At 39.7% G+C, this 16,840-nt stretch overlaps 1 protein-coding gene across 1 annotated transcript; it reads left to right on the top strand.

Annotated features, from left to right (window-relative positions):
* Positions 1-226: 226 nt before the first annotated feature.
* LOC114663054 (serine/threonine-protein kinase pim-1-like) lies at positions 227-15,711 on the top strand. Its single transcript, XM_028816822.2, has 8 exons — positions 227-305; positions 1,902-1,910; positions 3,646-3,753; positions 3,877-3,977; positions 9,335-9,385; positions 9,490-9,868; positions 15,166-15,342; positions 15,425-15,711. Exons 1-8 carry the CDS (start codon positions 227-229, stop codon positions 15,514-15,516), a joined length of 996 nt encoding a protein of 331 aa, XP_028672655.1. The 3' UTR covers positions 15,517-15,711.
* Positions 15,712-16,840: the final 1,129 nt, after the last annotated feature.

Genomic DNA, 16,840 nt, shown 5'->3' with positions numbered 1-16,840 from the left:
ATTTTATTAAACGATTTTTTTTTAACTTGACTCCTGTCTGTTTGTTTGTCTGGGTCAAATCTTGCAACTGATTTTAAACCCTCTTTCGGCGAAGCGAATTTCTTTAGATTTTGCATACGTGTTCAGAATCGACGACAATACAATAATCCCTCAAAACCGATGCAATTTCGTAACAAATTTCGTTGCAATCAATGGTTATGCGATTCCAATTAACGCACGCACAACAATGACGGAAAGAGAACAGAGGGAGATAAAGGAGCATACATGTGAGAGACGCATCGGATTGCCCCCACTTGCCTCTTCCAGTGAGTCGATTGGGTAAAAATCTGCGTGCCGACTTCACTTGTTTGCTCTTGAGAAGGAGTAGCCTTGATGATCGCGGTGAGGAATTTTTGCCGTAAACTTGCCGTTCTGTCGTCGATATTTTTTTACGCAGTGACCGATCGCTAATCCCATAAGAGCTTGAACAGAAAAATAGAGACCAAAATTTAATTCTTTTTAGTATTCGACTGACTGACTGACTTTATAATTCTGCAAAGAAGATATATTATGTAATACTTTTAAAGAACCTTCCCATTATCGGAAAATGATTATAGAAAAAAACATTTGCAAAATACTCAAAAACTAAAAAGTAAAAAATAAAATATATATAAAAAACTAAGTAAAACGATATTATTTAGTTTAGTTATAAATGCATTAAAAAGCAAAAAGTATTTTTTTTTCTTTAACCACAATCGTTGGGCGCACTTAAATTGATTAATTCAATCAATAATTAGATTAGCTACTTTCATCATAAAATATAAAAAAACAACCAACAATATTTTACTTTCCCAGCATGCTAAACAAGTTTCAAAAAATTGTCTGAATCAATTAATTTGTGTACTTATTTTATTTAGTCACATATAACCACGAAAACTGTGGTTAAAGAAAAAAAATATATTTTGCTTTTTAGTGCTTTTATAACTAAACTAAATAAAATCGTTTAACTTAAAAAATTCTATATTTTATTTAATGATAAAGCTTAGAGAGACAGCAGTTGGCACTTTATGATTAAACCGCTTCTCTTCCACAGACATGACATTCTAAAGAAACCTTGCAGCGGATCTTAAAAACAGCAGAGGCCATTATTAGGACTAAACTGCTGTGCTTGGTGTGTGGGTGTGTTTGTGTGTGTCCTGCGGTGGGTTGGCACCCTGCCCAGGATTGTTTCCTGCCTTGCGCCCTGTGTTGGCTGGGATTGGCTCCAGCAGACCCCCGTGACCCTGTGTTTGGATTCAGCGGGTTAGAAAATGGATGGATGGATGGATGGATGCCATCACTCGAACTCTTGTATAAGACTCGCTGTGTGAGAAGGGCCAAAAACATTCTCAAGGAGAAAACTCTTTGTCTGAGCTCCTCCCGTCAGGCAGACTCTTTAGGTCAATCCGTGTACGCACAAACAGACTCAAAAACAGCTTTTTCCCATCTGCCATAAACTTTCTGAACTCCGAATCTCCTCAGTCTGATATCATTTTTAATCAAACATGTTCAATAAGCTATATTGGTAATGTGTAATATACTAATGTACTACGATATAGAATATGTAATGTACTATTCATTAACAGGTGCAATAACAATTTATGCTGCTGTACTTTGAGCAATGATAATTTGCTCTGGTTACTTGATCACCTAACACTCTATACGACATATTTGGAATGATTTGATTTTTCTTTAAATGCACCTCGGGGCTGTCACAAAAAGTAATTTCGTTGTGTTACACAATGACAATAAAGCGCTTGAACTTGAACATGAACTTGAATTCATGTCTCTACTTTTAGAAAAGACTAGAATTGTGCAGCAGTTATTGGAAAAAACAACAGTCCATTTGTTTGTAAAATTTTATTTGTTTAAACTTTCTCCAGGAACAAGAGGTAAGAGAAAGAAACAAGACAGATGAGTGTAACAAGCCACACAGTTCTAATTTCACATTAGGTAATGTATTATTATTTTATCTTTTACGTGTTTTCATAGTGGGCGGCACGGTGGCGCAGTGGGTAGCGCTGCTGCCTCGCAGTTGGGACACCTGGAGACCTGGGTTCGATTCCCGGGTCCTCCCTGCGTGGAGTTTGCATGTTCTCCCCGTGTCTGCGTGGGTTTCCTCCGGGCGCTCCGGTTTCCTCCCACAGTCCAAAGACATGCAGGTTAGGTGGATTGGCGATTCTAAATTGGCCCTAGTGTGTGCTTGGTGTGTGGGTGTGTTTGTGTGTGTCCTGCGGTGGGTTGGCACCCTGCCCAGGATTGGTTCCCTGCCTTGTGCCCTGTGTTGGCTGGGATTGGCTCCAGCAGACCCCCGTGACCCTGTGTTCGGATTCAGCGGGTTGGAAAATGGATGGATGGATGTTTTCATAGTCTTGTCTTTGTCTACCCAATATTCTTCCTATTTCCTATATTTTTCCATACATACACCAGTAGGAGAGCGCTAGAACCATCCTGACAGCAGTGGAGAAAATCAAAAACCAGTTCCTCACCACCCTAAGCAAGTCGTTTTCAGGCACACACCCATTTCACTTCTATAGAGCCAATTCAGACTTAGCAATCAACCTCTTCTGTACAATTTGAAAAATTGGAGAAAGAAGAAGCACAAAGAGAAAACAAATACATTGAAAGGGCAACACTCTCTTGCATTACCAATGCACTCTCACACCCACCCACACTCATAATCTAACCCTGGCCATTTTTGAATAGCCAATAACACTTAACAACACATCTTTCTGGAGCCGCACGGAATGCTGGGGTATCTAGAGGAAAAGATACAGAGAGAATGTGAGATTCAAACCCAGGACCCATGAAGCATCAAGTAGGTTGGGTGCGTGGAATTATGGTGTTGGCACTAAAGGTTGATCCTGCCATCCACAGTCTTCAACAGAAATCGAGATTCATTAGATCAGGTTACGTTTTCCCAGTCTTCAACTGTTCAGTTTTGATGAGCTTATGCTCAAAGCAGTCTCATCTTTCTCTTCTTGGCTGACAGGAATGAAACCTGATAAGCCCATCCTACTCAAGGTTCAACATGTTGTGGATTCTGAGATGCTTTTGTGCTCCCCACAATTGTACAGAGAGGTCATCTGAGTGACTGTAACTTTTCTGTCAGAGTGAACCAGTCTGGCGATTCTCATCCTACATTTGTCATCAAAAGGACATTTCAATCTGCAAAAACTGGCCCTTGATGGATTGTTTTGTCATTCTGAGTGAACTCTTTGTGTGTAAAAATCCCAGGAGATCAGCAGTTAGAGAAGAACTCAGACCAGTCTGTCTCACACCAACAATCATGCCACAGTCAAAATCTCTGAAATCACATTTCTTTCCCATTCTGATGGTTTATGTGAAGCTCCTGACCAGCATCTCCATGACTTTATACATTGTGCTGCTTCCACATGATTGACTTATTAGATAACTGCATGCATAAACTGATTTACAGGTGTTCCTAATAATTTGTTCAGTGACTGCATATATACTGTAAATAGTATAAGTAAGTAGAAGTCTAAGTACTGTATATTATATTGCTTAGATTTCAACCCATTATAGACTTTGGTAAAAATGCTGTGTTTAACTCATATACATCTGGAGATACGACTGATTTACTTTTATTATTTTTGCAATCCTCAGAGGGAGTCAATAGGAGTGGCCAGTGTGGCGTGGTCTCTGCTAAGTCTGGTGCTGGTGGTGAAAATGAACCATGCAGTGAATGGAGTTCAGATTTATGTGGTGTTCGTGGTAAGAAATAGTACAGTAATAATCTGCTGCTCTTTACTGCATCATTCTGCTTTTCGCTCTTGTGGAACTTTCCTTACCAGGCAACATAAATCATATATCACAAGAAAGATGTTCTTCTTTTAGAATGGAGAAGCTTACTGAATGACTATGATGTGGAGTCACTACTGGGCACAGGTGGATTTGGTGAAGTGTACGCGGCAAGACGAAAGAGGGATGCCTTACCAGTAAAATGATTTTCTTTACTCATCTATTTGCAGGTTCTGGGTTAAAAAGTAGGAAGTTTTGCCTTCTGTCTTAAAGTGTGAATATGTTCAAAATATAGATACTGTCTTAAGCATTCATGTGATGAAATATGTGCAAATCGGACCCAAGCATACCAAAACGTTTCAAGTTGTTAGGTAAGGTGAGTGTTCGTTAAGTACTGTATGTGTTCACACAAACAATGGACAAATATACAAATATTGCATACATTGATAGCTATGTAGGTTATCAGATTAATACATGGGTTTTCTCTTACAGAATCTATTCATTAACAGACAAGTTTATTATTTTGGAAGTGTGGGTTATTTTTCATAATTGTAATATATTGTTCATTCATTTGAACAGCAGCTCTGCCCTCTGCTAGCTTCACTTGCCAACCCCCAGGCGGGTGCTACGCACAAGCCACTTCTCGGCTCTGACGCTTGCGTATGGGGAAGTGGATGTACAATTTAAACAGATTGTTATTTTCATGGGAATTGTTACATATGCATAATAGAACTAACTATTTTACATTACAGCGAGTAATTAACCATTGTAAAAAATAGTACAACATAATAAATTGAAAGAGAATTATGTTTCATGTTGAGCTAGAGTTATTCGATGGATGTTATACGTTTTCATTTTGTTTGGCTTTGAAATTGACATGCAAATACTTTATAAACTTACACTTTTACTGTAAAACTTCAGTAAAAATAATATTTGGAATTAACTTTTCATCAATATCGCACTGAATTTTGATTCCATGTTTGGACTTACATCGTGACAACGCAACGTATAACTGCTCATGAGTGAATATCGTTTCTTTCTCTCTAATAAATAAACTGACTTTTTTGAATGTTTTTCCCTATGATTTGTTAATTGTCATAGCAAAACCTATTCTAACAGGAAACAGTAAACGTTTTAATACTAATGGCCTATCAAGTTCTCCTTTAGGGTCTAATGTTATCCCCTGAAGATGTACTACATTACCTTTCTTGTTGCCTGTTAAAATTTTATATGTCAGAATTGTTCGACCAATTTTGAATGCAACTAATCTTGTCCTATTGCATAGTCCATCACTCATACATAAATTACACAATAACATCTATATATATAAAATCCTGGTATGTGTCCAGGTGTCCGTGTGTGGGTGTCTTCTGGTGAAGTGCGCATGCGCGTGGCACGGTGCGATGCGCGATATTACTGTCAGAGAAAGTTAGAGGCATTTTACGGAAATACAAACCAGTATTACTGTGAGAGGAAATTAAAGGTACACAATACAGTGATGCATATTACAGCCACATACAAGCCAGTATTACTGTCAGAGGAGATTAAAGGCATATTACCGACGCGCACGCCTGTATTACCGCCAGAGAAAATTAAAGGTATATTACAGACGTACAAGCCAGCAGACGTATAAGATGGTATCCTTCAATAAGGGTGCGCACAAAAAGTCGAGCCTCAAAAGGGCGGCCTCAATTGGACGCAGCGAATAAAGGTGAGCATAAATAAAGATCTGCACCTTTGTTGCTCTTCACATATTCCAGAGCCATTTGAACTAAATTATCTACGAACGCCTTTATTCGCCGAGCTCAATTGAGGTCGCCCTTTTGAAGCTCGCCTTTTTGTGCGCGCCCTTATTGAATAGAGCCGTACAAGGCAGTATTACTATCACAGAAAATTAAAGACACACAATACACGGCGGCAGCCCACGAAGAACGGTCAGCTCAGCAAGTAAACATCAACAAAAGAAAGGCTGAAAGAAAGAAAAATACGACCAACAAAAAGAATGAGGTCAAAGTCCCTTGCCATTTAATATAGACTCTTCCTACTAATGTTTATGCACTACTGTTCTAGCGCCCGTTATTGTAACGGGCTAAATGACTAGTTACAATATATCCTTCTTTCAACAGTAATTCGGCCGGTGGAAGACCGGACGGTGTTAACGGTTGTAGATATTCTATCAGATATTGTAAGTTGATGTTTTCATCTTCTGCACCATCACCACCAACTGTTTCAGCATAGTCTATTGATACACATTTAACCGATTTGCCATGTAATTGATTGACAGTTTTCTCATTAAGCCATTTGAATTTATCGTTTCTTATGTTGATAACCCTTCGGGATGAAATTCTTCAATAAGACTTGGACATAATAAGTCTTCTTTTATTGGGAACTTAAAGTGAGGAAAACGTAAACATTTATAAGAGCTGAAAGTGCAGGATCTGTGTCTGACAAAAACATTCACATGATTGAGAGGTGAGAGGACAGTGGCCGTGGGTCGTTAACCAGAAATGGTTGAGAGGAGGGCAGGACTTGAAAAAATCTCTTGGCAATAGTCTCGTCTCAAGACTTTCTTTTATAATAGAGAGATGTGTGTATAAGTTCAAAAAATATACACAAATGAAAAGCTGCATTATGTCCTATAGGTCCATTTGAAAGTGCAAAATGGTTATGTATATTGATTCATGTATGAAGATTTCAAAACATATCAGAAAAGTATCTAATCGTATAATTCTTAGTATCATGACAAATGTCAGAAAACATCAATAAGGAGTAGCAACTGATTAAAGATGAGAAGAGTCTGGAGAGACAGACAGAGGAGACTTTACAGTCAGTTACTGTCTCATAGCTGGCAAATGTTAGCACACATGTTGAAAATTTAAAATAACATTCATTTGTTGTAACAAATGGCCTTACTGCTGTTTGTCCATGGAAAGCACAGACTTATCCGACAGTAAGCTTGCTTGGTCATGTGAAGCTGCCATTAATGCTACTAGTGGGGACAATTTTCCAGTCATTATTAATCATAGAGTTTTGGAGACATGTTTCCATTGTCCATCCATCCATTTTCCAACCCGCTGAATCCGAACATAGGGTCACGGGGGTCTGCTGGAGCCAATCCCAGCCAACACAGGGCACAAGGCAGGAACCAATCCTGGGCAGGGTGCCAACCCACTGCAGGACACACACAAACACACCAGGGCCAATTTAGAATCGCCAATCCACCTAACCAGCATGTCTTTGGACTGTGGGAGGAAACCGGAGCGCCCGGAGGAAACCCACGCAGACACGGGGAGAACATGTAAACTCCACGCAGGGAGGCGAACCCAGGTCCCCAGGTCTCCAAACTGTGAGGCAGCAGCGCTACCCACTGCGCCACCGTGCCGCCCTCTTTTTCCATTGTCTGAAGTGAAAATATTCAACCCTGAAAGACCAAATATATAGGTTTTATTAGAGTAGATGTGTTAGTGATTTTGTCAACTGCAGCATTGCCTATCGTTAATGTCTCACAGCTCCCATCTCCACTGGGCCTAAAAAGCAGAATATTAAAATAAAGCCATATCTGAAACTGGCATATAAAAAGAAAAGATAACAATGGTCCAAAAGAAGACAAACATTGGACAGAAGATGAGTAGAAAAGTATATTTTGGTCAGCAACCTGGAGTTGTCTTTCCTCTGTTGCAGATGACACTGATATTTGCCACTGGTATTTAATGAAGAAAGCAACTGAGGAGTTTTAAAGTGTTTTCTGTTTCTCTCTTCTCAAACTACACACTCTGATGTCCTTATCCTCTTCTGCAGTTGTGCATCATGTGGGCCTTCCGCTTCTTCTTCTATCCTGGTTACGGCCAGTTCACCCTTTCCTCAAGACATCTGTAGACATCTTTGTATGAAATCTTCAGTTTGATTACATGGAATAACCATCATTTTCCACAAAAATAGGCTCGAGAAACCTGTTTTATTTTGGCAAGTTTTGAATGCAGAACAGAACTTGAGGAATGCCATCCATCCATCCATCCATTATCCAACCCGCTGAATCCGAACACAGGGTCACGGGGGTCTGCTGGAGCCAATCCCAGCCAACACAGGGCACAAGGCAGGAACCAATCCCGGGCAGGGTGCCAACCCACCGCAGGACACACACAAACACACCAAGCACACACCAAGCACAATTTAGAATCACCAATCCACCTAACCTGCATGTCTTTGGACTGTGGGAGGAAACCGGAGCGCCCGGAGGAAACCCACGCAGACATGGGGAGAACATGCAAACTCCACGCAGGGAGGACCCAGGAAGCGAACCCAGATCCCCAGGTCTCCCAACTGCGAGGCAGCAGCGCTACCCACTGCGCCACCATGCCGCCCTGAGGAATGCCAGTACCTTGCAAATCAAGTGAACGGAATAACCATTTTCAGCAGTGCTAATGCAATTACATAGGTTTCTCTAATAACCAATTAGCATTTATACATGTTGAATTAGGGATAATGTGAGGGAGTTGACCAATAGGACACTGAAGGAATAACTGCTGAAAATGGGGCTTTGCAGTCATACATGACTAATAAGTGAAAAGTCAGTCATTTCAAGCAGTGATCATAAGCAACACTAACAATGTTCTTGGCTGTATTTTTAAGTCAAAACTTTTGGCTGGTACTGTATGCCTGTGCCGTATATTCTCCAGCAGTCATTTCAGTTTATGACCAATTACAATTACAATGTTAAATGGCTATGATTATTGCCCTCACCAGTTATGGTGTACAATCCATACTTCACTATAAACACTGTACATTTTGTGTCTGTTTCATCTATTTATTTCCACATTCTATCCTCACTGTTAGAAGGCAATAGTTCCACATCCGACAACAGTGGGAACAAGTCGGACAAATCCACATAATGGAACAAAGGGGTTCATGACTGAGTCCACTCAGACATGGCACACACTTGCCTAAATGTACAGTGGGCAGTATAAAGATGTCAATTAATCAGACGTGCATGTCTGAACTGTGGAAGGAAAATCTCACATACAGCTAGAAAACACTTAGGATCCAACCTTAATTAATCATCAAAAAATCAAAATGGACTTTATGTAACAATGTGGACAATGTAAAATACAACTGCAAATTGGATCATCCATCCATCCTCCAACCTGCTATATCCTAAATACAGGGTCACGGGGGTCTGCTGGAGCCAATCCCAGCCAACAAGGCAGGAAACAAACCTGGGCAGGGCGCCAGCCAGCCCACCGCAGGGTGCGCACACACACACACACACACACACACACACACACTAGAGACAATTTAGAATCGCAATGCACCTAACCTGCATGTCTTTAGACTGTGGGAGGAAACCCACGCAGACACGGGGAGAACATGCAAACTCCAAGCAGGGAGGACCCGGGAAGCGAACCCAGGTCTCCTAACTGCAAGGCAGCAGCGCTACTCACTGCACCACCGTGCCGCCCCAAATTGGATCATTAAAGCAAATGAATAAAAACAATGAAACACAGAGTACACAAACTCAAAAGTTAAAGTTTCAAACTCTGCTGTTTTTCTGCTCCAGGTGGCCATTAAAGCCATGAGTATTAAGGCAGTTGCAGAATGGATCCAGCTTGTAAGTAAAAATAACAGAAAAATATAAATAACTTTTGAAACAGTCATAATTTCTCTTGATAAACTTGTCAGCTTTACGTTGTCTCCCTCTGCTTTCTGCTACAGCCCGGAGAGCAGCAGTTGATTCCAATTGAAATTGCGTTAATGAAAATGGTGTGCAAGGCCCCTGTATCCCCAGGCATCATCCAGCTCATAGACTGGAGTGTTAGCCACAGTGAAGTGGTGTTGATCCTTGAGCATCCAGAGCCCTGCCTTAATCTGCTAGATTTCCTCTCCAAGCGCAAGAAATTCCTTGGAGAGCGACTAGCACGACGGATCTTTCTACAGGTTGTGGAAGCCCTCCAGCACTGCCAAGCCAGGGGTGTCTTCCACAGGGATGTAAAGGTAGATAATGTCCTTATCCAGAGTTTTACACACCAAATTAAACTCATTGACTTTGGCTGTGGAGCATTGCTGCAGGAGGATGAATACACCAGTTACAGAGGTAAGGCGAAGAGTCAGTTTGAAACGTCTTTGGATTTTATCCTACAAAAAATTAGTTTGATGGTTATGAATTTCACCTGCTGTTTTGTTTATGACACTGAGTGGATTTATTTAATCTTTTCTTTTTTTTACATTGAGAAAACGTATGTTTTTGTGTGTTTTTCCAGGTCAGGTGAAATAAATTCGGTTGATGCTTATCATGAAACCACTATATATGTTACACTACTGTATGTAAGTTAAATAAATGATGGTCAAACTATGCTAGTAAAATAATAGTATATCTTTTCTATTTGTTGTTAAAATTATGAAAATCAGATTAGAAATTTTAGAATTATAAAGGTTGTGATAATGGATTGATATCTTTCATAATTATTGTTCTGGCATTCTGTCCTGTGGTTGATTTCCTTCTTGTATGTGATCCTTCCAGAATGTGTGTCTACCCTCTAATAAGCATTTATTTAAAGGAGGGGTCACACCAACTAGGCAGTCCCAGTAAAGTCACAGGTAGGCCACAAAATTACCAAAAATAATTACAAAATAGCAGCAAGATATGCAAACATTAACAATGTATAAAGTAGCCTGCTTCATCAATATTCAAAACATGTTACATATACCCTGCAATAGCTGTCAGTTTTTATAAAGACCCTCTTTAATGTGCATTTCATATATAGTTTCTATCTATCTATCTATCTATCTATCTATCTATCTGTCTGTCTGTCTGTCTGTCTGTCTGTCTGTCTGTCTGTCTGTCTGTCTGTCTGTCGGTCGGTCGGTCGGTCGGTCGGTCGGTCGGTCGGTCGGTCGGTCGGTCGGTCGGTCGGTCTGTCTGTCTGTGTCTGTCTGTCTGTCTGTCTGTCTGTCTGTCTGTCTGTCTGTCTGTCTGTCTGTCTGTCTGTCTGTCTGTCTGTCTGTCTGTCTGTCTGTCTGTCTGTCTGTCTGTCTGTCTGTCTGTCCCTGTACTTGACAAAACCAGCTTTATTCAGCTAGAAACAGGAACAGCATAGTTTTTTATTGTAGCAGGATCTACCACTCTCCTATGCACAGGCACAGAAGTCAGGCAGGGTCTTGGTCAGGTTAGTGGCCAAGTTATACTGTTCCCTGCATTTATAATGTTTCTTGCATCACCCATTGACGACAGACGTTTATAGCGTGACTGCGATTGGCTCGGATTTGCTTCCGCGGCGAGCCACTGCAGTGCTAGGAGCCTGCGGTTGCATAAGCAACAGATAAGCTGTCCACTACAGACTCGGCATATATATATATATAGATCCAAAAACATTCTTTTAGCTTAAGGGTGAATCACATTGTCAAGGACATCAGTAGAAAATGAAGGCAAGTCCATTTAAGACTGAAGCCACTAAGCACTTCTTTATGCAAAGACTTGTGGGACTTGAGCAAACTACCGACATATGGAGTTGAAGCAGAAACATTGACAACCTTTAAGAACAATCTGGATGAGATATTGGGACAGCTTAGCTATTAACTAAACAAACAGGCTTAATGGACTGGATGATGGACTCTTTTGTCAAATTTCTTATGTCATTATGTTTCAAACTCCACCAAAAAAAAAAAAAAACCCAAAACAATAAATATGTAGGCACTTAAAAATACAGAAAAAAAAATACAAATATATCTTAATTTCCTATAAGTGCAAATTTGACACTACTGCTCTTTTCTAAATGCAAAATAAAAGGACAAATGAGTCTGCTAATTAAACAATGAGACCAGTTAAAGGTAACAGTGACTGACTGATTGAGAAAGTGGTTGGAACAAAAAACAAAATAAAACACCTGCAGCCACAGGGGGCCCGCCGAGACTGAGCTTTGAGAACAACTACTTTAGACGGAATTCACAAGAACACACTATTACTGAGTGGGATTTGACTCTTACTCATTCATTCAATATCTTAAACCACAAAGACTCATTCAGAGTTGCAGTAAGCTGGAGCCTATCCTTGTGACACTGTGAGCAGGATATTCATCAAGTCCAGATTTTGGCACTATACTATTAAAAGTAATGTTTTGTAACGGTACTTTTTGGTTCTCTATTTGGGTGTGTGGTTCCTCATTGAACCATTGCTGGACCAAGCACCGTTACAGTCTTGAGGAAGGTTGTTTGCATATGTTCTTTGAAAAATATCCTAATTTGCAGAAAAAAAGCTGGAAGGCTACCTAGCAGGGCACCTACAGAATAAGAAAACTTGGACTTAGGTTGTGTCATTGTAAATCAGCAAGAGTCCTGATAAAATCATGAGCTATTGGTGTTTCACAGATCTGTTAACCATCTATTCATGTATTTTTTACTGTATGGAGCCCATTACGGATCTTTTTTTATTGGATGTTATTGATTTTATTAAAATCAAATAACATTCCATACAAATAACTCAAGTTTTACAAAAAAAAAGGTTTGAAACAAATCAACCCCCACCCCTGAGAAAGAGAGCTAGGCCAGCAGAGTAAAACTTAAAGCTAGTAAACAAATAAGTAAATAGATGAATTAATAAATGAATAAAGATAAATGGAGTAAAAGAGGGGAGAGAACCTGCATCCTCGATTTAAATGCTTATTCTAAAATGTTATTGATTAGATCCTGTCATGTTTTGTACAAATCCTCTAAGTGATATAGTATATAACCTCAGTTACACACTGACTTAAAATAGGAGAGTTAGAATTCTTGCCAGTAGTGTAGTAAAGGCAATCACAGTGTGTTTGTCCTTCTCCACTTTAAGCCCATCTGGGAGTACCCCAAACACAGCTGTTAGTGGACTAGGAGAGATTGTGACACCAAGGCTGTCTGAAAGGCATTTAAAGGTTTTGGTCCAGAATGATGTTAATTTGGTGCAGGTCCAAAACATGTGGCTCAGTGAGGCTGGAACTTGATTGCAATGTTCGCAGGTTGGATCTTGCCCTGGAAACATTTTGGACAATTGTAAACGAGAGAGATATGCTCAATATATCATTTTGAGTTGAATAATTCTATGTTTGCGCATCTGAAGCTCAAGTGAACTCTGTGCATTGCTACATTTCACTCCTTTTCTGAGATATTGAGTGAGAGATCCTTTTCCCACTGTATTCTTGGATCTTTGAATGGAAGGAACTGTAAAATGGTTTTATATATTATGGATCTAAATCAAGTTTTTTTTTTTTTTGGAACCTTTATGTGGATGGGTCTTTTGAGAACCAAAAATGCTTCTTGTATGGCATGGCATTGCTCTGAAGAACAACTTCGACACCTTTATTTTTAAGAGTGAAGTCCATCACATGGCACTCTTCTATAAATCACCCACACTCACTTATATATTCTTCCCCTATCACAGATTCTTAACTCTTTTAAGGACATCTTGTATCATCTATATGCAGATGATATACAGCTTTATTTTTCATTTAAGCCTAACCAGATTAATACTTTGATCACTTTGGTTGATTGTCTGTCTCAGGTTTACGACCGGCTCAGTAGTAATTACCTGCAGTTGAATTCAGAAAAAACTGAGGTGCTAATTGTTGCTCCTCCTGTTCTTCATTCTGAGATCAGTTTAAAATTATCTTCTGTTTCTCCTGTTATTAAGTCGAGTTTACATAACCTTGGGGTTATTTTTGACCAGTCCCTGACACTTGATGAATATGTAAGGTCAGTCAGCCGCTCGTTTCTTTCATTTAAGAAATCTCTCAAAACTAAGAAATGTTGTTTCAAAATCAGAATTGGAGATGCTTGTTCATTCTGTTATTTCCTCACGGCTTGATTACTGTAAAGCTCTCTTTACAGGTTTGAGCAAGTCCTCTCTCTCATGCTTTCAGTTAGTTCAAAACGCAGCTGCCAGGCTCCTAACTCGTGCTAGCCGGAGTGATCATATCACCCCCATTTTGTACACACTGCACTGGCTCCCAGTGTTTTATAGAATTCATTTTAAAGTTTTGGTACTTACTTTCAGAGAGTACCTAACCAGCCTGCTCCAATGCCATACAGCTTGCCATACTCTAAGATCTTGGCAACAAGGCCTTCTTGTTGTCCCACAAAACCTGTGGGGATCGTGCCTTTCAGTCTGTGGCACCAAGACTATGGAATAGCCTGTCTTGTGGTCTGCATGGAGTCGAGTCTGTTGATTCTTTTAAAAAACAACTAAAAACATTTCTTTTTAAACAAGCTTTTAATCAGTGCTGAATAGTTCTAGTTTGTTTATTTATTGTTTTTATTGGTTTTGTTTATATTTTGTTTTAACTGTTGTATTTGTACTGTATTTACTGTTCAGCGCTCTGTGACCTTTTGTCTGTGAAGGGCGCTATATAAATAAACTACTACTACTACTACACTCACTCAAAATGAACTTGTTGAGCAACCTCATGATTTTTTTTCTTCATTTAAATGTAGGAGAAAGTGCTACAGCAGGGGTTTTCAATCACAGTCCTGGAGGACCGCAGTGGCTGCAGGTTTTTGTTCCAGCCCCGTTGCTTAATTAGAAAGCAATTCTTGTCAATAATTTAATTTCATGGCTTGTTAGTGCTTTAACTCTGCCATGTCAGGTCATTCTCATATCCTAGATTTTCTTCCCCTTTCTAAGGATATCAACCAAATTATTTGAAGTCTAAAATGGATGAATAATTCTCAATCCTTCACTTTTTTCTCTTCACTTTCCTTCCAAGTATTTAATTAAACCAAACAGTGCATGATAAATCCCCACAGGTGTAAATGGGAACAAGCTAAATGGAGAAATGCTGATCTCTTTTGTCATTCGCATGTTATTGATAATTAGGAGCAATTAAAAACTAAATGAATACAGCTGTTTAAGACTAAAATAATCAATAAGGGTTCAAAATCTTAATGAGCGAAACAACTAAAGTGAAGCAGATGTGTTACTTGAGCAATAAGTGCTTCTTAATAAGCAATTGGGTTGGAGCAAAAATCTGCAGCCATTGTTGCCCTCCAGGACCATGACTGAGGACCCCTGTGCTACAGTGTTGTGACATTTCTAAAGTTTACACATTTTACACATCCTTGAACACAGTCTGATTATTTACAGCATGATGACTGTCAGTTGTTTTATGTTTATTTGCCACCGTGTCTGTTTTTCTATTCTTTCATAGCATTTCTGACTTCTGAATGTGGTATGAAAAGATTATTGTCAATATACTATCCTGAGACTTGAGAACTCAAAATCAGTTAATGAGTTCTTCCAATTTTTTAAATGCCTTTATCATAGAATTTACCCTAAAAGTTAGTTTAAAAAAGGTTCATATAATAGTTACAGAAAATTAAAAGGTCTACAAGTTATGGCAGAAAAACTTTTGTGATTTGCAACTCCAGGCACACGAAAATATGCTCCTCCAGAGTGGTTCACTAAAAGGCGTTACCTCGCTGAACCTGCCACAGTATGGTCTCTTGGTATTCTGCTCTACATGCTGCTGTATGGGTCCATACCTTTTGAGAAGAAAGAAGAGACCATTAAGGGGAAGGTCAAGTTTCACAGAAAAGTCTCCAGAGGTGATTTAGGAAGGAAACCTGTCATTCACATATGGGATAAAAATCTAAGTATTGTCTAACCTTTTGGCTCTTTATTTGACAGAGTGTTGGAATCTGATTAGGAGGTGCCTCTCTCTCCATCCAGCTGATCGCCCTTCCCTGACAGACATCCTCGGACATTCTTGGCTTACATGAGAGTTAAATTGCAATCTTTTCCAGCTTGACATCTGTAGGAAGAAATTCCAGTGAAATAGTAGCATGCGATTTATCAGTCCATTTCTGCGTGATGGGGCCGTAAATGTGCAAGAGATGAACAGTGCAAAAGATAGACTGCAAATGTCCAAATCATTCAACAAGTAAAAAAACAAGGTGTCCTTCTGGGATTGATAATGTCTGCCAGTAAGTAATAATTTGTTTTATGTGTTCAATGTCTAGTGCTCTTATAGGATCAAATCAATAAACATCTAGCTGTTTTTTTGGGAATCAAAATGCATGGTTGAGGGTCTTATATGGAAGAGGGAGACAACTCGTGTGCTTCTGCACACAATAAAATGTCTTTCCCTTTAACTTCCATCTCATTTGACTCCATGCAGTCAAATAATATGACTGTGATCTGATTAGAAACACTTTTGTACATAAACATACTACCCTTGGATTTTCTTCATTCAACAGATTTTCAAAGCACCTGTTCCATCTCTTCTTGATCCTATTATGCTCATTTAAGACCACACCCTGCTCATCTTTCTTCTGTTTTATCTGACTAGTCTCCATAATTCTAAAAATCATGCTCTCTAACTCTTTTGTCTCCAGGTTTTCATACACCTCCTCCAAAGCTTGTGTCATGGTTCTTGTCTCTACATTTCTGCATCTTCCTTCTTCCCTGATTGGTACCATTTCTTCTTTGCCTCCTTCTTAGCTTTTACCAGCAACCATGCGATTCTCGAAAGAATCGCAAATCCAAGACTGGCAATCACTTTCTGTTTCCTTCGATATTTGTAGGGATGAAATATCATGGAGGGTGGGTGCGTCCACAGTGCCACTCACAGTATGGCTGCAACGTTGACGTACGATTCTGCTAGTCATGAGGCGTGTTTCAGAAGCGCGTTGTAGGCACCTTTGCGTATTATTTTTATCCATGCAGTCTCGCTTTTGGCAGCGGTGGTAGTGTGAACGACTTGCCTGTTGCCTCTGGCATCTGTGCATATATACTGTACAACCCGGCGTGCACACTGCACTCATAATAACCGCTTTTACAGCAGGGTGATCTACCACGTCCGCATCACGATTTATGTACTCCATCAGCGACTTGTAGTTATCGGCCCTTAGTGCAGGTTGGTTGTTTTTAATCCATTGGAGATCATGTGATTGTGCTCGAACGTAAACATCACCTATGTATTGTTGAGTTAGCTTTACTGCATTGATTAATGGATTAAACACGTCTCTCACTGAGAGTCTGTAGGACAAATATTCTTTCATTGATACCCGTGATCTTTTCTGTGCTTGATTTGTTTTATATCTG

This window comes from Erpetoichthys calabaricus, chromosome 12 (assembly GCF_900747795.2).
Source record: "Erpetoichthys calabaricus chromosome 12, fErpCal1.3, whole genome shotgun sequence".
NCBI lineage: Eukaryota > Metazoa > Chordata > Cladistia > Polypteriformes > Polypteridae > Erpetoichthys > Erpetoichthys calabaricus.
This window is presented reverse-complemented; position numbering and strand designations above follow the sequence as displayed.

What these genes read in the sequence shown, in the direction of transcription:
- LOC114663054 (XM_028816822.2), top strand. Translation starts at nt 227, where the DNA reads ATGACGGAAAGAGAACAGAGGGAGATAAAGGAGCATACATGTGAGAGA. An exon ending in GAAAGAGGGATGCCTTACCA is followed by an intron (nt 3,978 to 9,334) that starts GTAAAATGATTT and finishes TTTCTGCTCCAG; the next exon opens with GTGGCCATTAAAGCCATGAG. An exon ending in TTGCAGAATGGATCCAGCTT is followed by an intron (nt 9,386 to 9,489) that starts GTAAGTAAAAAT and finishes TTTCTGCTACAG; the next exon opens with CCCGGAGAGCAGCAGTTGAT.